Source organism: Geotrypetes seraphini, chromosome 1, assembly GCF_902459505.1.
Source record: "Geotrypetes seraphini chromosome 1, aGeoSer1.1, whole genome shotgun sequence".
NCBI lineage: Eukaryota > Metazoa > Chordata > Amphibia > Gymnophiona > Dermophiidae > Geotrypetes > Geotrypetes seraphini.
In genome coordinates, this window is record NC_047084.1 from 91,868,450 (window position 1) to 91,892,859 (window position 24,410).

The following is a 24,410-nucleotide window of genomic DNA, read 5'->3' on the forward strand; positions in this document are numbered from 1 at the left end:
TCCTTAAGAGAGGCATGTAAGGATATGGTGGACTATAAATTACGACAGGTGTACACCTGGCAGGGCCTCCGCGTGTGCGGATCGCTGGACTTGATGGACCGAAGGTCTGATCCGGAGATGGCATTTCTTATGTTCTTATGTTCAGTGTCTTCCTCACCACCTCTATTCTATAATTCGCTGACCATCCAGCCCCTTTGATGTAAAATGCTTAAGATTATATTGTAACCTATTTGTAACCTGTAAACACTGATTACTCAGTGACTTCCTACCTGTTCTCACCTTGTAATTCGCTGATTGTACAGCTCTCTTTCACTGTAAACCTCCTAGAAGTCGCAAGATTATGGCGGTATAGAAAAAATAAAGTTATTATTATTATTCCCACAAGCTGCTTATTGCCCCTGCCTGCCATTGGGTTGTTATTCAAGAAGGTAGTGCATAGAGAAGAAAGTAACTGACAGCTACTGAGGGAAATCGGAAAAGGAGAAAGACTAGTGAATGGAAGGTGAGGAGGGCTGGATGCTGCTTGGAGAGAAATTGGGAAGGAGGGGGGAGAAAAGAGAAGGAAGGAAGCAAAAAGAAAGGAGGAAAGACTACTCTGGGATATAACTGCAACTGCTTGCAGGTTAAAACATCCCCCCCCCAAATCTCCTCTTTGAAATTTTACTGCTGGTCTGAACTGAGGCCTACCTAGATGCACTAAATGCTCCGATTGTGTACCAATGGTCACTGAATCAGTTTGGTTTAGCGACCAATCAAATTTGCCGACCTGATGTTCAAAACGGCTCACCGCGTGATTTTTTTTGTGCGTTTGTATTGTCTCCGATTCTGGCATGCAAACAACTTCATTACTATTAAAATGAGGTCATTAATATTAAAATGAGCCATCCAATCGATGGCCTAACATTGCATGTCATAATCGGCTCGCTAATACTAACCCCCCCCCCAAAAAAAAAACAAAAGTTCTGACATGTTTTTTTCTATGGGCACCAATGGTGTGTGTGTGTGTGTGTGTATAACTCATGCACAGTATCTGGCCCATAAAAAAAAAGTCAAGCCAGCCCCCTTTCCCCCAAAGACACCCCCCCACCATTACTTTAGATATAACCTTAGAACTAGATAGTCAAAAACTCTTAGCTGCACAGGGCTTTTATCCACATAGTGGTTGCTGTTACCTGCCATTATTCAGAGGCACCATCTGAATGGGGCCACCAAAAGATTGTTCTATACTGCGTCAGCACTATCCAGATGGTGTATTCACTATCCCCCCAAAAACCTGTCCTAACTCACGTTGCATAGTTAGCTGAAAAGTGTCTGAATATCACCACTATCCAGAGATCAACAATGGTCACTGCTGAATACATATTTTCAGTGCTGCCATTTCTGCAGGGAATATATGTACAGGAGTAAAATTGTGGAACACGCATGTTGGCCAAATTCGGAAATGCAGTGAGAGGAGTTCATTCAGAAAAACTGGGGGTTTTTTGTTTTTGTTTTTTAAAATTAATTTATTTGTTACATCCTTACATAACAAAAACACAGGAATATCCAGTTCAAACATAGCATATAAATGCTCATCAAATAAAGTCAAAGGCAATCGTTATCTATGATCAGGTCCACATTAAATGGCCAAAAGTGCCAAAGTTTAAAAGAAAAGGTAAAATAACAAAATTTAACATCTTGGCAGGCTAAGAGATGTGGCATATTCTTTAATTCATCAATTACACTCTCCAGCAAACAAATAATAATTTAAGAAACTATCTGCAAAGGTTTATTTTTAAGAAAATCTTCTAACTGGACTGGGTCCAGAAACACATATTTGTTACTTGCAAATGAAATAATCATTTACAAGGGAATTTTAAGAAGAAGGTCGCGCCCACCGGTAGGGCCTTAGGCCTAAGCAATAGAACATAAGAACATAAGCAGTTGCCTCCGCTGAGGCAGACAAGAGGTCCATCTTGCCCAGCGGTCCGCTCCCGCGGCGGCCCCTCAGGCTTATTGCCTGAGCAGTGGTCCCTAACTATTTCTATAACCTGCCTCTACTCCTATCCCTATAGCCTACCTCTACTCCTATCTGTACCCCTCAATCCCTTTGCCCTCTAGGAACCTATCCAAACCTTCTTTGAAGCCCTGTAACGTGCTCCTGCCTATCACAGCCTCCAGAAGCGCGTTCCATGTATCCACCACCCTCTGGGTGAAAAAGAACTTCCTAGCGTTACTTCTAAACCTGTCCCCTTTCAATTTCTCCGAGTGCCCCCTTGTACTTGTGGTTCCCCATAATCTGAAAAATCTATCCCTGTCAACTTTTTCTATACCCTTCAGGATCTTGAAGGTTTCTATCATGTCTCCTCTAAGTCTCCGCTTCTCCAGGGAGAACAGCCCCAGTTTTTTCAATCTTGTCAGTATATGGGAGATTCTCCATTCCCTTTATCAGCTTAGTTGCTCTCCTCTGGACTCCCTCAAGTACTGCCATGTCCTTCTTGAGGTACGGCGACCAGTACTGGACACAGTTCTCCAGATGCGGGCGCACCATTGCACAAACTGCTTCCTCTTTATCTGAGTCTGCTTAGAAACATCTGGAAATATTAACATTCATTGGCCACAAAACAGAGCTTGCTTGTTAGTAAAATATAATTTCAAAATAGCCTGTTTCTCTAGTTCTGTTTTGAAAGCTACCAAGAGTCTAGCACGTTTTGTAATTGTGTCCTTAGAAAAATGAGACAAATCCAAACTTTCATGTCAGAAAAACTGTTAAGAAAAAACACAACTATTTGTTAATGCATGTTGGCCAAATTCGGAAATGCAGTGATAGGAGTTCATTCAGAAAATCTGTTAAAAAGCACAACTATTTGTTGATGCATTTCTTTGAATATTGATTTTTATTGTTGTAAAAATTAAATCTGTCTGTTTCTACTTGTTCTGATTTGTTCTAACATAGTAACATAGTAGATGACGGCAGATAAAGACCCGAATGGTCCATCCAGTCTGCCCAACCTGATTCAATTTAAATTTTTTAATTTTTTCTTCTTAGCTATTTTTAATTTTTTCTTCTTAGCTATGTATGTAACCATTTTGATATAAAATGGTATAGAAATTTTTAAAATAAACTGAAATGCTGATCGTGGCATCTGAATAGATTCTAAGCCCTCTGGAAACACCTATTGTACATGACTATAACTCAGTTTTGGATTTAATTACTTGCCTTTGAAAACACAATCCAGATTGACCTGAGAGATTATGCCCTTTCCACTTTCTGCTATATGCATGAAAGCATTTTCCCCACATATATAAAAACTCTTGCACATATTTGTTAATCATTTGGAACAATATAATTTTTTAGTGCGTCCTGTGATTCTTTCACAATAGTGGCCTAGTGGTAGAGCTGCTGCCTCAGTACCCAGAGGTCGTGGATCAAATCCCAGCACTGCTCCTTGTGACCCTGGGCAAGTCCATTGCCCAGGTACAAAATAAGGACCTGTAAAAAGGTGGTATACAAGTCTATTCCCTTCCCTTATGAGCAGTCATGCTGAGAAAAGTTTGGAAAATCTAACTATATATGGCATAAAAGGAAGTAACTGGATGCCTGAATCTTGTGGAGAAAGCTTCCTGGTACCACCAAGCACTGAATGACAATCGCTACAAATCCCTCCCAGTTTTGTTCACTTTACTGCAATAAAATCCTTAAGATGGTGGCAATAAAGAGTGATGTAATGATAGAAAAGCACGTCCTCGCCCGCATGTTCCTCGCCTAAGAAGTGTAAGGACTTTTATTACAAGAGGTAGAAATGTAACTCAGTGGCCCAGGCTTATAATCTGGGTCCTTGAAATTCACTATGAGCTATTATGCTTGGAAGTGGGCCAAGACACTGTGGGGGTTGATTTTATAACTGATGCCTCTGCTTTAATTCCAAGAAGGTGCCTGTATGCATTTATAAAAAACTAGTGTTTAAGCCCGTTACATTAACGGGTGCTAGAATATATTTATGTCTGTCTTTCTTTCTGTCTGTGCTTCTCCCTGCCCCTGTCTCTTTCTTTCTTTATTTCTATCTCTCTCCCTCCCACTGTCTGTCTTTCTTTCTGTCTGTCTGTCTCTCTCCCTCTGGCCCCCTGTTTGTCTGTCTTTCTTTCTTTCTGTCTCTCTCCCTGTCCGCTGTCTTTCTATCTCTCTGTGGCCCCTTGCCTGCCTGCCTTTCTTTGTCTTTCTCTATGGTGACTCAGACAGGCCGTGACCTGTTCGGGCCGCCGCGAGAGTGGACTGCTGGGCGCGATGGACCTATGGTCTGACCCGGCGTAGGCACTGCTTATGTTCTTATGTTCTATGGCCCCTTCTTTATCCTCCCCAAAGCAATCCAAGATTGATCCCTGGCCCCCCAGCACACCCCTCCCCACAAATCAAAACACGTTTGCTCCCTGGCCCCCTTTGTCTTCCCCCTCCCCATCCCTGTGCAGCAGCATCATGTCCTCGAACTCCACTTCCTTGTGAAGCAACATTTACCTACCCCCACCCCACTTCCCTGTGCAGCAGCATTCCCTCCCCCTTTATTAAAGGTTTAGGCACACTCCTTCTTGCCTCATTCAACCTGTTCAGCCTCAGCACACTTGTTCTTGTCAGCAGTGTGCACAAAAGACCTAGCCAGCTCTCTATTCCCTCAGGGGCCGATTTTGTACATCGGGCGCCATGGGAGGTGATCGGGGCTATCGGAGGTGGAGCGGCATGCAGGGCTACTTTCGGGATCGGCCGTTTTTGCAGCGTCGGATCCTTTGCTTTGGCTGGCCGACTTAGGCCTGTGCGCATCGTCGGCCTGGAGGAGCTGGTCAGGGCGGTGCTTCCGTGCGCAGTGGGTGATCGGCCGTTTTTCGAGCATGGGTGGCGGCAAACTTGAAGGGAGGGAGGGAGGGAGTACTATATACTGCAACTTACTTGGCTTTATCCTTCAGACGGCAAGAGCCGCCGTGGCCGACAGGCTCTGCGCCGCCGCGCGCATGCGCACTCCTACCTGCGGGTCCCTACAGCTCATGGAAAATGGGAGCATGCAGGAGGGAGTGCGCATGCGTGCTTAGGGCTTTATTATATTAGATAGGCTCTTAGAACCAGCCCCAAAAGCATGCAATTTGACAAATACAAATTTACCCCTGCTCCAAAGGTGAAGTAAAATATGTGGCATGTATTCTGTGGGTCCAATATTCAAAGGATTTATGCTCCTAATGTTGGGGACCTTTTACTAAGCTGCACCTTTATGTGGACTTTTCCTGCAGTCTAAAGTCATTTTTCCTACAGTTAAATATGACCGATTTTCTATATTGATGGCTAAAAGCGCTAATATTTAAAAAAAACTAATGTGTGAGCACCCATTTTGTAAGTGGTAAGGATCTAGGTGTCATCGTTAAAGATACAGTGAAACCCTCAACTCAATGTGCAGTGGTGGCTAAGAAAGCAAATAGAATGTTACGCATTATCAATAAAGGAACAGAAAAGAAAGGTGAAAACGTTATAATGCCCTTGGGTCGCTCTATGGAACGGCTGCACCTCAAATGTTGTGTGCAATTCTGGTTGCTGTATCTCAAAAGAGGTATAGGGGACCTAGAAAAGGTACAGAGAAGCAACAAAAATGATGAAGGGGATGGGACGACTTCCCCATGAGGAAAGGCTACAGTCGCTAGGGCTCTTCAGCTTGGAGAAGAGACGGCTCAGGAGTGATATGACCGAGGTCTATAAAATAATGACTAGAGTGGAAAGGGTAGATGTGAATCACTTGTTCACTCTTTCCAAAAATTCTAGGACTAGGGGGCATGCAATGATGAAGCTACTAAGTAGCAGATTTAAAACAAACCAGAGAAAATATTTCTTCACATAAAGTGTAATTAAACTCTGGAATTTGTTGCCAGAGAATGTGGTGAAATCGGTTAGCTTAGCGGAGTTTAAAAAAGGCTTGGATAATTTCCTAAAAGAGAAGTCCATAGACAATTATTGAGATGGCTTGGGGAAATCCATTGCTTATTCCTAAGATAAGCAGCATAAAATCTGTTTCCTGCACTAACCAGTTGTTGTAAAATTTTTAAATTGTACACCACTTAAAAGTTTGATTGAGCGGTATAAGAAATCTATATATATAAAATCGGAGGTATGTATGTGTGTATGTATGTGTGTGTGTATGTGCCGCGATCACGCAAAAACGGCTTGACTGATTTGAACGAAACTTGGTATGCAGATCCCTCACTACCTGGGATGATATGTTCTGGGGGTCTCGCGGCCCTCCTGCATGGGCGGAGTTACGAACAGAAAATCAGATTTCACCCATTCATGTCAATGGAAAAAATGTAAAAAGCTGCCATTCTCACTGTGACCAATTTGGATGAAACTTGGTATGCAGATCCCTCACTACCTGGGGTGATATGTTCTGGGGGTCTCGCAGCCCACCTGCACACGTGGGTGGAGCTACAAACAGAAAATCAGATTTCACCCATTCATGTCAATGGAAAAAATGTAAAAAGCTGCCATTCTCACAGTAATTCAAAACCGGCTTGACCGATTTGAACGAAACTTGGTATGCAGATCCCTCACTACCTGGGGTGATATGTTCTGGGGGTCTCACGGCCCACAACTCTATGTTGCTTGCTCAAGGGTGGGTTCACCCAAGAATTTATATGTTCTTGCTCCAGGAGGTGAAACTAAAATTGTTGTTTATAATCACGTTTTGCGTTAGTTGTATTGTATTCATTTTGTCAAATATTTCACTTTATAATTTGAATATTGTACTTTTTATTAAGCTGTAAAACAATAATTTCATTCACCACTATAAAGTATCTTTATTTGAATCCATTTACAGTGTTATTGCTATAATTAAATACCCGTGCAACGCCAGGGCATCAGCTAGTTTTAAATAAAACTTGAAAAAAACTTGAAAACATACTAATTTTACTGTTTAGCACAAGAATTCATTCTCTTTCCCCCCCCCCCCCCAACATGCCCCCCTTCAAGAAAAGCCAAAATATTGTTTAGTATGCACTAATTTAGCAGTTACCACAGTGTGCCTGAGCACATCCTGTGGGTATCCCATTTTAAGCTTTTTTAGTGCTTAATGCATCTTAGTTAAAGGGCTCCTTTGAGTATTTTTTTAATAAATTGGCCTCTTTGAAATTCTACTAATGCTGAGTACATAATTTTATACTCAAAATTCACTAAGCTCCCAATTTAAACACATTGTTGGGTGCAACAGGGGAGGATTTAGGGCAGGGTAGCACTGGTTTTCAGACTTATAAACTAAGCTCAAATCTATGAAAACAGATGGCAGCTTAAAATTTATATACGTGGAGGGGCGTAATAAAAAAAAAGTCTTAAGTCCATTTTTGGCCTAAGGCGCTAGGCATCCAAAGTAGGCAGCAGGGAAATGTCCACTCTCGAAAAAAAAAAACCCCATCTCATAAATACCGGTTAGAGAATGGTGGAACAGGGTTTTAAATGTATCTAAAACCAGCTTAGGCCTTTTCCCTGCCTCTGTGTGCCCAGAGTAAAAAGGGGCGTTTTTGGAGGAGTGGGTAAGGCGGGAGTTGGGCAGGATGTGGGCAGATTGACACTTAGTCATCCAGCAGCCATAATCGAAAAGTTTGACAAGTTGCCTGAGCGAAACTTATACGTTTTGACTTAGACCAAGTCAAAGCAGAAAACAGGTATAAGTTCCGAATCGAGCTGCTGAGCTTATCGTGGCTGCCATGATCAGCTCAGCGGCCCAGGCAACTCATCCCCCCACCCCTGTAATGATCGCAGCAGTAGGGATGCCCAGTCCCTCCTGCCGCGATCCCCCAAACCCTCCCGCAGTGTTCCCTGGCAGGAGGGCTTGGGTATCCCTCCTGCTGGGAAACATTGCGGGAGGGTTCGGGGTATCGTGGCAGGAGAGTTTGAGCATCACTCCTTCCGGGGAACATTATGGGGGAAGATGGTTCCATGATTCTCTAACTGGTGCTTATGACAGATGCCGGTTAGAGAATTGTGCTTTTAGCACCCTAATGACCATCTTCTACCTCTTGCTAAATGCTCCACTTTTAATCTTCCTACACTAGCGGACATTGAGCGTCTTTTCCTAAGAGTCAATTTAAAAGGCTCTCGGACAGAGATCATTCCTCCACTCATTTTTAAAAAAAATTTGCTTTGGCCCTTTCATACACACTCTTATTCTAAATAGCTTAAGCCACAGTTTATTACCGCCATCATGGAAAACAGCCACAATCTTTCCAATAGTGAAAGATTATAAAGTTAGCCTGACGGACACCTCAAATTATTGTCCCATAGCTAATATTCCACTTTTAGCCAAACTAACGGAAAGAATAGTATTTGACCAATTATCAGATTTTGACGAATCAACTAATGCCCTACATCCATATCAAACAGGGTTTAGGAAGAATCATTCCACAGAATATTCACTGATTGCTTTGACCACAAATATACTCTATCACCTAGATGACCATAATTGTGTTATTCTTTTTCCTTAGACCTGTCAGCAGCGTTTGACACCATTGATCATGTATTGCTTCTTGAAAGGCTGAAGTCTATAGGTGTTTGTGGCCAAATACTAGACTGGTTTAGCTCTTTTCTTTCTAAACGATCATCCTTAGTTAACTTTAAGGACACTGTTTCCAAACCTTACACTCTTAATTATGGCATCCCCCAAGGATCCATTCTGTCTCCATTATTATTCAAAATTTTTCTATCTCCCTTACTAAATTTGTGTCAGTCCATAGGCTTCACCACCTTCTTTTATGCCGATGATATTCAACTCCTACACCCTCTAAATCCAGAAAATAAAGAAGAAATAATCGAGATCAATAAAAAACTAGTGAAGGTGGAACAATGGCTTAGCTCTAACATGTTAGCTTTCAACATCCAGAAAACAAAAGCTTTACTCTTCCCATGGAAGAAAGATATAAGCTTGATTGCCCCTTTCACTATAGATAATATTCACCTAAATCTGGTAACATCACTAAAAATACTGGGTGTCATCATCGATGAAAGATTTTCTTACCATGAACACATAAATAATACTGTTAAATCTTGTTTTTATAGGTTATGAATGATTCGCTCAATTTCTAGAGCCAAAATCATTAAATATACTTATTCACTCCTTAATTATTGCTAAACTTGACTATTGTAATTCCTTATTAATAAATATTACACAAAAAGAAAAGAAACGTTTTCAGATAATTCAGAATACTGCTGTTAAATTGATTCATAATGGAAAAAAATACGATCATGTCACTCCTTTTCTGATTAAATCCCATTGGCTCCCAATTAACCATCGTATCACTTTTAAAATCCTACTTTTAGTTTTCATAAGAACATAAGAAGTTGCCTCCACTGGGTCAGACCAGAGGTCCATCACGCCCAGCGGTCCACTCCCGCGGCGGCCCATCAGGTCCATGACCTGTGAAGTGGTTTCTGTCTAATCCTATAACCTACCTCTACTTCTATCTGTACCCCTCAATCCCCTTTTCTTTTAGGAACCTATCTAGACCCTCCTTGAACCCCTGTAGCGTGCTCTGGCCTATCACAGCCTCCGGGAGCGCGTTCCATGTGTCCATCACCCTCTGAGTGAAAAAGAACCTCCTAGCATTTGTTCTAAACCTGTCCTTTTTCAATTTCTCCGAAAAAAACATAGTAACATAGTAGATGACGGCAGATAAAGACCCGAGTGGTCCATCCAGTCTGCCCAACCTGATTCAATTTAAATTATTATTATTTTTTTTTTTCTTCTTAGCTATTTCTGGGCAAGAATCCAAAGCTTTACCCGGTACTGTGCTTGGGTTCCAACTGCCGAAATCTCTGTTAAGACTTACTCCAGCCCATCTACACCCTCCCAGCCATTGAAGCCCTCCCCTGCCCATCCTCCTCCAAACAGCCATGCACAGACACAGACCGTACAAGTCTGCCCAGTAACTGGCCTAGTTCAATCTTTAATATTATTTTCTGATTCTAAATCTTCTGTGTTCATCCCATGCTTCTTTGAACTCAGTCACAGTTTTACTCTCCACCACCTCTCTCGGGAGCGCATTCCAGGCATCCACCACCCTCTCCGTAAAGTAGAACTTCCTAACATTGCCCCTGAATCTACCACCCCTTAACCTCAAATTATGTCCTCTGGTTTTACCATTTTCCTTTCTCTGGAAAAGATTTTGTTCTACGTTAATACCCTTTAAGTATTTGAACGTCTGAATCATATCTCCCCTGTCTCTCCTTTCCTCTAGGGTATACATATTCAGGGCTTCCAGTCTCTCCTCATACGTCTTCTGGCGCAAGCCTCCTATCATTTTCGTCGCCCTCCTCTGGACCGCCTCAAGTCTTCTTACGTCTTTCGCCAGATACGTTCTCCAAAACTGAACACAATACTCCAAGTGGGGCCTCACCAATGACCTGTACAGGGGCATCAACACCTTCTTCCTTCTACTGACTACACCTCTCTTTATACAACCCAGAATCCTTCTGGCAGCAGCCACTGCCTTGTCACACTGTTTTTTCGCCTTTAGATCTTCGGACACTATCACCCCAAGGTCCCTCTCCCCGTCCGTGCATATCAGCTTCTCTCCTCCCAGCATATACGGTTCCTTCCTATTATTAATCCCCAAATGCATTACTCTGCATTTCTTTGCATTGAATTTTAGTTGCCAGGCATTAGACCATTCCTCTAACTTTTGCAGATCCTTTTTCATATTTTCCACTCCCTCTTCGGTGTCTACTCTGTTACAAATCTTGGTATCATCTGCAAAAAGGCACACTTTTCCTTCTAACCCTTCAGCAATGTCACTTACATACATATTGAACAGGATTGGCCCCAGCACCGAACCCTGAGGGACTCCACTAGTCACCTTTCCTTCCTTCGAGCGACTTCCATTAACCACCACCCTCTGGCGTCTGTCCGACAGCCAGTTTCTGACCCAGTTCACCACTTTGGGTCCTAACTTAAGCCCTTCAAGTTTGTTCAACAGCCTCTTATGAGGAACTGTATCAAAGGCTTTGCTGAAATCCAAGTAAATTACATCTAGCATATGTCCTCGATCCAGCTCTCTGGTCACCCAATCAAAAAATTCAATCAGGTTCGTTTGGCACGATTTACCTTTTGTAAAGCCATGTTGCCTCGGATCCTGTAACCCATTAGATTCAAGGAAATACACTATCCTTTCTTTCAGCAACACTTCCATTATTTTTCCAACAACTGAAGTGAGGCTCACCGGCCTGTAGTTTCCTGCTTCATCCCTGTGACCACTTTTATGAATAGGGACCACATCCGCTCTCCTCCAATCCCCAGGAATCACTCCCGTCTCCAGAGATTTGTTGAACAAGTCTTTAATAGGACTCGCCAGAACCTCTCTGAGCTCCCTTAGTATCCTGGGATGGATCCCGTCTTGTCCCATCGCTTTGTCCACCTTCAGTTTTTCAAGTTGCTCATAAACACACTCCTCCGTGAACGGCGCAGAATCTACTCCATTTTCTCCTGTAACTTTGCCAGACAATCTCGGTCCTTCTCCAGGATTTTCTTCTGTGAACACAAAACAGAAGTATTTGTTTAGCACATTTGCTTTCTCCTCATCACTCTCCACATATTTGTTCCCAGCATCTTTCAGCCTAGCAATTCCATTTTTTATCTTCCTCCTTTCACTAATATATCTGAAAAAATTTTTATCTCCCTTTTTTACATTTTTAGCCATTTGTTCTTCCGCCTGTGCCTTCGCCAAACGTATCTCTCTCTTGGCTTCTTTCAGTTTCACCCCGTAGTCCTTTCTGCTGTCCTCTTCTTGGGTTTTTTTATATTTCATGAACGCCGAGTGCCCCTTTGTGCTTGTGGCTCCCCACAGCCTGAAGAATTTGTCCCTGTCTACCTTCTCTATGCCCTTCATGAGTTTGAAGGTTTCTATCATGTCTCCCCTAAGTCTCCGCTTTTCCAGGGAGAATAGCCCCAGCATTTCCAATCTGTCAGCATATGAGAAGTTTTCCATACCCTTTATCAACTTTGTCGCTCTTCTCTGGACTCCCTCAAGTACCGCCATGTCCTTTTTGAGGTACGGCGACCAGTACTGGACACAGTACTCCAGATGTGGGCGCACCATCGCCCGATATAGCGGCAAAATGACTTCCTTCGTCCTGGTCGTGATACCCTTTTTGATGATACCCAACATTCTGTTCGCTTTCTTTGAGGCTGTCGCGCACTGTGCTAATGCTTTCAATGTTGTGTCCACCATCACTCTTTCTTCTAATGAACCTCAATTTATCAATAAATTACTTATCCTTCACAGTACATCACGTTCTCTTCGGTCTACTAATCAAAAGCTCGTAGTAGTCCCTTCCTTGAAAGTTATTGGAACCCGGCGACATGATATGTTCTCAGTAATGGCTCCACAACTATGGAATACTTTACCTCAATATATAAGAGAGGAAAATAATTTGAGTCGCTTTAAAAGTAATTTAAAGAGTTTCCTTTTTAAAGATGCTTTTGACCTTTAAATCATATTCAAAGTTATTTTAGCTCTTTCATAATTTTCACTTTTCCCTCCCTAATGTTTTTTCCTTATATGGTTCTCTTTGCTATCCTAAAATATTGAATTGTAGTTCTTCCCCTTTTTACCTTGTGTACCAGTTAGTCTGTAGGTCTGTCGGTCTTACCCATTATTTTAAAATTTAAATAGTATATTTATATACATGTCTATACTCTTTTATTAAAATTGTATTTCGCTTAGTGAATTTAAATAAGCGATTCATCAAATCAAAAATAAACTTGAAACTTAAACTTGAAGGGCTCAGAGAAGGGGCGGGACCGCCGGCAGAGGAAGCAGCAGGGCTCACTGGCATCGGGAACCAACGGTAGGCAGCTTCTCCGTGCGGAGGGGGGGGAGCGGGGGGATGAATCGGATGTTGGGGGGCAGCGAAAGGAGAGTTGGGACGAGAGGAGACTCGGGGCAGAGGGCAGGGCGGCGGAAGGAGAGTCGGGACGAGAGGAGACTCGGGGCAGAAGGCAGGGCGGTGAGAGGAGAGTCGGGACGGCAGAAGGAGATTTAAATTCATGGAGCAGCATGCGCGGTATACGCGTGTGTGCGGTATATAATAATTTATTTACATAAATTTAGGTTTCCTGCGCGCTATACCCGTGTGCGCGTTTTACACGGGTGCGCGGTATATGCGTGAAAATATTTTACACCAGCCAAAGAGCTCATGACTAGATGGATAAAAAAATGCATGTAAAATTATAGTATTCTATAATTTTACATGTATTACTGTGCACCCTGCCCACTCCTCACCCTCTCCCCACTAAACTAAAATCCTTAAAATTTGCATAATTAAACCATTTCTTCTCTTCAAATGCCAGCTAATAATTCACAGAAATGCATTAAGAAACTGCATTTTTAAATTGTTTCTTAAATTGAACCCGGTTTACACACGGTCGCAATTGGCCCACCAGAGCGTTCCACATCTTAACACCAGCAATACAGAACGTCATGTAGGTGCAGTAGATTTTGGGTGGGTTTTAGAAGACTCGCCGTACAAAATAAGCAGGTTAGAGTGACGTGTACCTAGTGGCATTTACTGTAGTACCCCTGATCTGCTGAGCTGTGTTTGTGAAGCCATCTGAACCTGTAATACACGCTGGAATGTACCATTTCTTTTACATCTTTGGGTGGTGAAAGGGGGCCATGAACACTGGGGGGAGGGAGGTCATGCCTTAATCTCTCTAGTTGCCATTTGGTCAGTTTGGGCATCTTTTTGACTATTAATCATTTTTAAAACAAGTCTGGCCAAACGTCAAAATGGTGCCCTAGGCATTTGGTTGAAAGTTTTGATTATCCCTGCAGAATGTCCATGGCCTAAGCCTGTCCAAAACATGCCTCTAACATGCCCCCTTAAGATTTAGATGCACTGGAGACAAAGCAAGCAGAAAGACGTCTATAAAGTCAGTTTCGAAAACGGTCACTTGGCCATTTTGACTAGTGAAACGTCCAAGCGCCGGTTTATGCCGTCTTATGGACATCTGTATTTTTTTGAAAATGAACCCGTAGGCTCCTATGTTTTTTTGTTTTGTTTTTACAACTACTAGCACCAAAGCGATAGAAATTACACCTAGATTGATGGCGTGGACATTACATGTGCTGAAGAGCAGACATATTTTAGTGCATATTTGATAAATACGCATGTAAATCCCAACTCTGTTCTGAGCATGCTTACGGTACAACTGAACACTGACTTTTTAGGCATGGCCTAATTTTATACGAGACCTTTTTCCAGGCATATATCAGCTTTTTATGCATAGAAAAGGTGTATAAAAGGGTGGCAAGTTAAATGCGCGTAGACAAATGCGCAAAGACAAGTAGGAGCAGACAAATGAGCGCCAAGAACGTGCTCAGAACAGCCTTCATTTCACTAGCCTCTTTGTGATTCATTACTTAAGCTCCTTTTTTTACGTGATCGGAACAGCCTGCCCTCCCTTCGCTAGCATCTTTGTGATTGGTTACGTTGGTCCTTTTTATACTTGCTCAGAACAGTCCACCTTCCTTTCGCTGCCTCACTGTGTCCGTTATAGGTCTGGTCTAGAACTTGCTCTATAACAGATTTCACTCGCCTTTGGTGAGAGCGACACTACTTCCAAATTTCTTCATTTGCAAGGTATGTTTATATTTTCATTTGCTAACTTTTTTATATAAGATGCGCACAAAAGAATCACTAGATAAGTGAGGGTATAAAAAAGCGCTGTGAAGCTCAAGTTTCGCTCAAAGTTTCAGTAGAAAAGCGCTAATGAAACCCGGGTATAAGAAAATGCTGTGTAGCTCCAGAAGTGAGGGTATAAAGACTCTAGGGGCATCAGAACAATATATTCATTGGGGAAATCCTGAAAACTTGACTACATTGCGGCCCTCAAGGATCCCTGCACTATAAGGTCCTGCACGCTACTGTCTGGTGACGGGACAAAAGCGCGTGGCCGGCGCTCACTTGTCTTGCGCTCAGTTGTCAACGCTCGGATGTCTTGCGCTCAAATGTCATGCTCGTGCTTTTTACTAGAAATCATTCACGCTGAATTGTCTTGGCGCTCGCTTGTTTGCGCCCGTTTGTCCGTGCGCTTTTGTCTTGCACGCATCTGACTATGAACCGTATAAAAGTATCTCCTAATTTAGCAGTTCATGGGTGCAGTTATCACACATGAAAACGTGTTAAATATTTAACGTGCCTCAGTAAATAGGCCCTAAAGCCTTGATTCCATAAATGACTCCTAGAGGTAGGTGCCTAGATCGGCACGCTTAGCCAATCTAGGCGCCTAACTTAATTTTCTTAATTGGCTTAATCGACATTGTTAATTGAAAGCGCCATTAAAATAAAGCAAATCATTCAAAAAAAATTAGGCAATAGGCACCTTCCCCTTCGAGGTAGGTGTCTACTCTGAGGAGCCTACCAGCAAGTAGGCATGGGTAGGGGCGGATTCTGGGCATGGTCTGTCTTAGGCCCACTTATTTAGGACAAGAAAACCCTGTCCTAAACGGGAGTGTGCCTAAGATTTCAATGCCTACTGGTGTCTAAGATTGCTTAGGCGCCTCTAGGCGCAATTATATAAATTGTGCCTCAAGTATGATTGACAGTCACACTCAACAGCACCTAGGAGTTAGACACTGTTTATAAATCCACTGAAGATTTCAGTGGATTTCATCTTGCATTCTATTTGCAGTCGTGACTCTCAGCTAGAGGTCTGCACAGGAACGGGGATCGCGGGAATCCCGCGGGTCTCGTGGGGTTCCCACAGGAATCCCCCCTAACCCACGGGACTCCCATGGGGACCCCCCTCTGGCCCACGGGACTCCCACGGGGATGGAAGGCTTTGGAAGCAGGGTTCGTCCATATAATATAATGGACATGTCAGCCTTAGTAAAAGAGGGGGTTTATAAGTTAATTACCTGAACAGAAAACAAAAAAAGGTTCCACCAAAGAGATTCCACAAGGAAAACAACAGCGCAAACACAAAAGAAACTATGGAATTGATGATCCTGTCAGAAGTAATTGCTGCTTTTTATGGGGACGGATGGGGATGGAGGTAATTTCTTGCGGAGATGGGTGGGGACGGAGAGGATCCTGGTGGGGACGGAGAGAATCCTGGCGGGGATGGGTGGGAATTCTGTCCCCGTGCAACTCTCTACTCTCAGCTCTCCGTTTGACTATGAGTGAATCATTATTCAGTAATGAATGTACATAATTATGTGGGCTTCATGTTTTATTTGTGTTTATTTTTGTCCTTTGTTTAGGTTGTTACTGGACGGTGCTCCTCTTATAGCGATACATAAAGCCAGATATTATAAAAGGAAAGACGGCTTGGCTTTAGGACCTGGACCTTTTGTAACTGGATTGGAATATGCCACAGACACAAAAGCCACCGTGGTCGGAAAGCCAGAGAAGACTTTTTTCTTAGAAGCCCTGCGAAGTGTGGGATGTACCCCAGAAGAGGCTATTATGATTGGTGATGTAAGTATCGCAAAAAAAAAAAAAGGAGATTAACAAAGTGCAGAAACACAAGTAAATCACGCAGACAAAACAGTACACTAGCCTACATAATTGGTCCCAGCTCTGTAGGCTTGTGCACGGTTTGTTTGGGTGGTGATGTAAGTTTGAAATTAGCAACAAATTGACCAGTTTCTGTCGAGTTAATTGTGAAAGCTTTAATATTTTGGGGGTTCCTTGTACAAAGGTGCGCTAGCGTTTTTAGCGCATGCACCGGATTAGCGCGCGCTATGGTGCGTGCTACCCGAAAAACTACCGCCTGCTCAAGAGGAGGCGGTAGCGGCTAGCGTGTGCAGCATTTTAGCGCGCCCTTTTCCGCGCGTTAAGACCCTAACACACCTTTGTAAAAGGAGCCCTTAGTCTATGACAGAGCTTAGATTGAAGGCTTAAGATGAAGATCTTAAGGTGGCTAAACAGGAAGAAAAGGTGGTGGTCAAAGCCAGAAGGATGCTTGAGTGCATAGGGAGAGAAATGGCTAGCAGAAAAAAAGAAGTGGTAATACCCTCGTATAATTCTGTGACAAGAAACTGGTCCATCGTTCCATGTGAATCTCAGCAGCTGCCCTTTTTATTCAAGAGGGTGCAAAGAATTTCCAGACATGTGGTTCGATATTGCATTAGATAAAATTCTAGTCAGCAAGAATGTGATTGATCCGTAGCTGCTTGTCTTTATCTTTCATGATCAGAAATGTTCTGCCAGTTGTCATGCATTCCTCTGTTTTTCCCAGAGTGTGGAGGGGCATAATCAAAAGATACGTCTAAGTCCGTTTTGGGCCTAAGTTGCTAGTCGCCCAAAGTCGGACTTGGAAAAAGTCCATTTTTGAAAAATACGTCCCAAATTCTTTTTTTTTTTTTTTGCGAAAATCATGTTAACTGTATGTCCAGCCATTTGATTGTCCAGACAGCTAAGTCGTCTATCTTTATACTCCGTTTTCGTCTAAAAAATTTTTCCAAGTCAAAAATGCCTAGAAAAAGACCTTTTGCATGTGGGTGGGGTCAGCAAAGTGATGGACTGGACACCTAAACATTGTACCAGAATACCACTGCGGTGAACTTCACAAAATGGGTGCCACATACATATCTCACCACAACAACCTTATAGGTCATGGTGAGCCCCCCAAAACATCCCCCACAACCTACTAGACCCACCTATCTACCATCCCAATAGCCCTTATGGCTGCAGGTACCACTTATATGGCAGTACATAAGGGTTTTAGGGGTGCACATGTTTCACCATGCATGCAGTGGTTAGAGTGGCTTATGGGCCTGGGTTCTTCTCTCCAAGGTTCACTAGCCCACCTCCCAGACCACTTAAGCCACCTCTGTGCAACTATACTAGGCTTTCCTATGCCAGGCTGCCAGGTGCTGATGTTCTGGAGGCAGATATGTGACATTTTTATTACGAATTATATGGTAGTGGGAGGGAGGGGTCAGTGATCACTGGGGGAGTGTGTAGGGGTCTGTATTTTGTCCATGCAGTGGTTATCTGGTCTCCTTGGATACCTTCTTGTGACTTAGACCTGGTTTTAGATGGCCTAAGTCACAACGCCCAAGTTCTGTCTAGGCAGTGTTGTTAAACTTTTGGTTATACATGCGGAACGACTAAGTCTAGGACGGCCCACATTCCTCCCAAATCCCACCCTCATCACTCCTCCTAAAACACCTCTTTTAGCTCTGGGCATACTACAGCACTGTGAAGGCCTAAGTCGTTTTTAGATACGTCTAAAATCTGGTTCAATTATCGGCACTTAGACGACTTGTCTCACTCATCGTCTTAAGTGCAGATTTAGGCCGGTTTTTAGATGTATTTCTGTTTCGATTATGAGCCCCATAGTACTTCATTAAACTGCACAGCTATTCTCTCATAAAGACTGACTAAATTATCATGAGCAGTATTGGATATTTAAGTTGAATACAGCGTCTCCTTTTGGATTGAATGTGGAAGTGGAATGGATGATGTTAATATGAATGGGTTGTGTGATTGGTTCCTTTGAATTTGAGCTCTGGTTATTTAATCGCTGTAAGAAGTTGCCTCTACTATCTTTGAGAAGAGTCCTATATGAAGTGGTGTGGCATGCATTCTAAGGTAACATAGAAACATAGAGTATGACAGTAGAAAAGGGCCAACGGCCCAACAAGTCTGCCCACTTCCTCGAAGTGAACCCACATGTTTATTCCATTTATTCTTAAAATCGAGCACTTTGCTGGCCAATACTACCTGAAATGGAAGATTATTCCAATGATCAACCACCCTTTTGGTGAAGAAATACTTCCTAATGTCCCCATGAAATCTCCCACCCCTGATTTTTAGCGAATGCCCTCTTGTTGCCGTAGGTCCTGTAAGGAAAAAGATGTCTTCTTCCATCTCCATACAGCCAGTAACATATTTGAACATCTCTATCATGTCTCCCCTCTCTCTGTGTTCCTCAAGAGAGTATAACTGCAACCTACCTAGATGTTCTTCATATGGGAGATCCTTGAATCCTGAGACCATCCTAGTGGCCAATCTCTGAACTGACTCTAATTCTCAGCACATCCTTTCGATAATGTGGCCTCCAAAATTGAACACAGTATTCCAGATGCGGTCTCACCATGGACCTGTAAAGCAGCATCACCACTTCGGGCTTTTGACTGACGAAACTTCTCCGGATGCAACCCAGCATTTGTCTAGCCTTGGATGAAGCTTTCTCCACTTGATTGTCAGCCTTCATATCTTCAGTAATGATTACTCCCAGGTCCCGTTCTGTAACAGTTCTAGTTAAGGTCTCACCGTTCAGAGTGTAGGTTCTGCACGGGTTTCCGCTACCAAAGTGCATAACTTTACACTTCTTGGCATTAAAGCTCAGCTGCCAAATAGTAGACCATTTCTCCAGTAAAAGTAGGTCCTGTGTCATATTGTTGGGTACGGTACCTCCGCCCATTACAATGCATAATTTAGCATCATCGGCAAATAATGTAATTTTACCCTGAAGTCCCTGAGGCAGATCCCGTACGAAGATATTAAATAGAATTGGACCCAGGACCGAGCTCTGCGGTACTCTACTGAACACCTCTGACGTTTCGGAGGGAGTACCGTTTACCATCACCCTTTGAAGTCTGCCACTGGAGCCAGTCTTTAACCCATGCAATTAATGTTTCTCCTAGTCCCAGCGAGCTCATCTTGTTCAATAATCTATGGTGTGGGACACTATCAAAAGCTTTACTGAAGTCCAGAATCATCACATCCAGGGATTTACCCTTATCTAGTTTTTTGTTACCCAGTCAAAGAAGCTGATTAGATTGGATTGGCAGGACCTTCCCTTTGTAAATCCATGCTGGTGGGGATCCTTTAGCCTCCCATCGTCCAGAACCATATCTAATATGTGTTTAATCAACGTTTCTATAAGTTTACACACTATTGATGTAAGACTTACCGGCCTATAATTTGCAGTCTCTGACTTGCATCCCTTTTTGTGAAGCGGAATGACGTCTGCTGTTTTCCAGTCTAATGGAACTTTTCCTGTGCTCAGGGAAAGATTGAAGAGCGCAGCTAATGGTTCTGCCAGGACGTCTCAATTCCTTAAGCACTCTGGGGTGCAATTTATCCAGTCCCATGGCTTTGTTCACTTTGAGCCTTGATAATTCTTGGTAGATGCTGCTGGTAGTAAATTCAAAATTCCTGAATGGGTCTTCTGAGCTCTCCCTTGTTTGCAGCTGTGGACTGGATCCCGGTGCCTCACAGGTAAAGACTGAGCAGAAGTATTTGTTTAGTAGTTTGGCTTTATCGGAGTCCGATTCTGCATAGGTACCGTTGGGTTTCCTTAGGCGCACTATCCCTACTGTATTCCTCTTTCTATCATTAACATACCTGAAAAAGGTTTTATCCCCTTTTTTAATATTCATAGCTAACCTTTCTTCCATCTGGAGTTTGGCTTTTCTGACCGCTGTTTTGACAGCTCTAGATAGGCTTCTTTGACTTTTAGTCGTTGTGATTGTTTGTAGGATACAAATACTCTTTTCTTTTTTTTTTTTACGAGTTCTGAGATCTCCGCAGAGAACCACTGGGGTTTGTAATTTCTCCGTCGTTTGCTCATGGCTTTTACATAGAGATTTGTTGCTTCCTGTAGGGTAGATTTCAGAGCTGACCACATTACCTCAACATTATCTGTTGTGTCCTAGTTTTGCAGCGCCTCATAGGCAAAATCTCCCATGCTCTCGAAGTTAGTACCCTTAAAGTTAAGGACCTTTGTTGATGTGTTCAACCTAGTGGTTCCTTTCCTGAGGTGAAACCACACCATGTAGTGGTCACTGGAGGCCAACCCATCACCTACTGAAATTTCTGTGACACTATCTCCATTGAGTATAGGGGCTAGAATTGCCCGATCCCTAGTGGGCTCCAGTACCATTTGTAGGTAGGGTGAAAGGGATTTGGTGGTGGTTCTAAGTATATGTTTTTCAAACTTTGGTTTGTTTAATGAGATCTATTGTTGTATGATTCTTGCAGGGAAGGATTTGGTTCTTATGCAGGATTAAGACTTAAACATACAGCTATAACTTCTGATTTAGGAAGGTTATTACGTAAACAGCTATATGTTTGTCACATGTGTAATGGAAAGGTCCTTTTCCTCTTAGTGGAATGAGGGTCATCTTAAGTATTTAGATATGGATGTCTCAGCAGATATGAAACAGCCCTCCAGGGTCAGTATCCCTCCTTTGCTTATATAGTAACATATAGTAAATGACGGCAGATAAAGACCTGAACGGTCTGCCCATAAGCTATACCCATTTAAAAATACATGATTAGATGAACTTGTCTCTTCTTTGATATTTCTGGGCCGTAGACTGTAAAGTCTGGTATTGTCCTAGGTTCCAAATGTTGAAGTTGCCATCCAAGCTCACTGCTGCCTATCCAACCATTCCGTTGTTTGCAGGATTTCTACCGTAAAGTCTGGCCAGTAACATCCTCATGTTCCATATTAGTGGAGTTCACATTGATGCCCATCCTAAACTGAATCACCATATATGGAACATAGACCGTGCAGGTCTATACAATACCGGCCTTTGTTCTTTAATTTACAACCTTCATTTTCTAATTAGAGATCCTCTATTTTTATCCCACGCTTTCTTGAATTCCATCACCGTTTTCCTCTCCACCACTTCCCTCGGGAAGGCATTCCAGGCATCTACCACCCTCTCTGTGAAGAAGAATTTCCTAACATTGCTTCTAGGAAATTCTTCTTCACGGAGAGGGTGGTAGATGCCTGGAATGCCCTCCCGAGGGAAGTGGATCTGATGACTTTCATAGATGGGAAGCTCTGCCCCTCTCATTATTGGGAAAGAGATGGTCTGTATCATATGAATAGTAGTTCCAAAATGGATTTTTACAATATGTTGCAATTATTCCTGATCTTTATAAGTAGTTTAAAAGGATATGCTGAGGTTGCAAGAGGGGTTGAGGAAATTCCTATGGAGAGAAAAGAAAGCGCACACCCCCTTGAAGTTAATGATGCTTTCTGGGACTGCCTGACATAAGGGTATATAATTTAGCTGCAAGATTGAGAAATGTGCTTGATTTGGTCAATGGTTCCTCACATTTTGCTCAAACAGCTGTAGAATAATGGTTGGTAGCGCCAATAAATCTGGGGGCCACCCAATTTTGTCTCATCAATCCTCCCTGTCAAGAGTAAAGGCCAAAGCAGATAAGCTCTTGTCCTAGAGATGAATGCGAGGCTGCATGGTTGGCATCATCAGGAATGTTTTGACTTCCTGAACCATGGGATGATTTTCCAAGGGCTGCTGAGCAAAGATTATGTGCATCAAGTTTCAAGTTTCAAGTTTATTAGGATTTTATATACCGCCTATCAAGGTTATCTAAGCGGTTTTTACAATCAGGTACTCAAGCATTTTCCCTATCTGTCCCGGTGGGCTCACAATCTATCTAACGTACCTGGGGCTATGGAGGACTAAGTGACTTGCCCAGGGTCACAAGGAGCAGCGCGGGGTTTGAACCCACAACCCCAGGGTGCTGAGGCTGTAGATCCAACCACTGTGCCACACACTCCTCCATCTATCAAAGAATGGAAGATGTGTCTTCAGCAGCAGATGGCTTTAAACTAGAACCATTGGGACTGATTTTTCAAAGCCCCAAGATAGGTATAAGCCCACAGGTAAGTGAAGCGTTAAATACCTCTATACAGATGGGGAAAAGAGGCAATGTCTGGAAAGCAGTATATACTAATGTACATATATGGGCAATAAGGTTTATGAAGTGTGGAACATTTTGAATATATATTTTTTATGGACTATTTATAAAATGTCTTCTTTTATGACAGGGTTTTTTTTTCACTGATCTTGGCCCTACTATAAGGGGATTGTGCTGATGCAAACTTGGAAATTAATTTTCTTTAATTTTTTTATTGATGACTTCTGTATTTTAATTTACGTATGTTTCATATTTAAGAATAAGAAATAAACGCAATGTATTCTGTATGAATTAAAAGATTTACAAACTAATGAATTGTTTCTAAACAGCTGGTTAAAACGCTCTTCCTCTCTCCCTTCTCCATCAGGACTGCAGGGATGATGTCGGTGGAGCTCAGAATACTGGAATGCGAGGTATTCTTGTAAAAACTGGTAAGCATTTTTGAAACACCAAAAAATGTGAATATGAGTTTTAGCATTGAGCGGCTCAGGCCAGAACACCAGTCCTTAGCCTTTTTTACCGTATCTGCTTGCTGTTTGATTTCATTTTTTTTTTTCTCTGTCTTATCCATGTTTTGATATTCCTTTCCATTTCTAATTGTATTTTGATTATAAACTGTGTGGTTTTGTGCCCATGTAGAATGGTATATCAAGTTTAATAAACCATTGTGGATTTCAGTGGAACAGCATCAGGCTGGTCCAGCAAGTAACATAGTAGATGACGGCAGATAAAGACCTGAATGGTCCATCCAGTCTGCCCAACCTGATTCAATTTAATTTTTTTTTTTTTTTTTTTTTTTTTAATTTTTTCTTCTTAGCTATTTCTGGGCAAGAATTCAAAGCTCTTCCCGGTACTGTGCTTGGGTTCCAACTGCCGAAATCTCTGTTAAGACTTACTCCAGCCCATCTACACCCTCCCAGCCATTGAAGCCCTCCCCTGCCCATCCTCCACCAAACGGCCATACACAGACCGTGCAAGTCTGCCCAGTAACTGGCCTAGTTCAATATTTAATATTATTTTCTGATTCTAAATCTTCTGTGTTCATCCCACACTTCTTTGAACTCAGTCACAGTTTTACTCTCCACCACCTCTCTCGGGAGCGCATTCCAGGCTCCGTAAAGTAGAATTTCCTAACATTGCCCCTGAATCTATCACCCCTCAACCTCCAATTATGTCCTCTGGTTTTACCATTTTCCTTTCTCTGGAAAAGATTTTGTTCTACGTTAATACCCTTCAAGTATTTGAACGTCTGAATCATATCTCCCCTGTCTCTCCTTTCCTCTAGGGTATACATGTTCAGGGCTTAGAGGAAAGTGTGGCCTCTTTGTACGTCTGCCTCTCTGATTTTAGGAGTCTGCCTCCTGAGGTGTTTTCTACTACACTATATAACCTACACATTTGAGATCAGCTGAGTGAGGTGCGGGATTTTGAACTGTCTGCATTTTCACCATTTGTTACTAACCCCCTTTTTCCTTTTTTTTTTATTATAACTTTGAATACTTACAATATCCAATAACTCAAAGGTAAAAAAGGAATCTCATAAACAATACATAATCAATCATTCATAATTCCTTTTTAAGCCCACTTTATGGGGAGAAATGATACAATTTCAACAACAAATTTTAAGAAAAGATAAAAGAAATAATTCTCAGTTCATCCTAGCGAACCTTGAGTCATTCCTTACTTAATAGGGATTCTAATTTTCTCCTCTTTTTTTCTC

General features: G+C 42.5%; 1 protein-coding gene across 2 annotated transcripts in view; it reads left to right on the forward strand.

Moving 5' to 3' along the window:
- HDHD2 (haloacid dehalogenase like hydrolase domain containing 2) overlaps positions 1-24,410 on the forward strand; it is a 78,923-nt gene that overhangs the window by 50,732 nt on the left and 3,781 nt on the right. For both annotated transcript variants that reach the window (XM_033934879.1, XM_033934886.1), the window contains exons 5-6: positions 16,258-16,474; positions 23,058-23,121. In XM_033934879.1, coding sequence (XP_033790770.1) covers positions 16,258-16,474; positions 23,058-23,121 — 281 coding nt within the window. The remainder of the gene's footprint in view (positions 1-16,257; positions 16,475-23,057; positions 23,122-24,410) is intronic.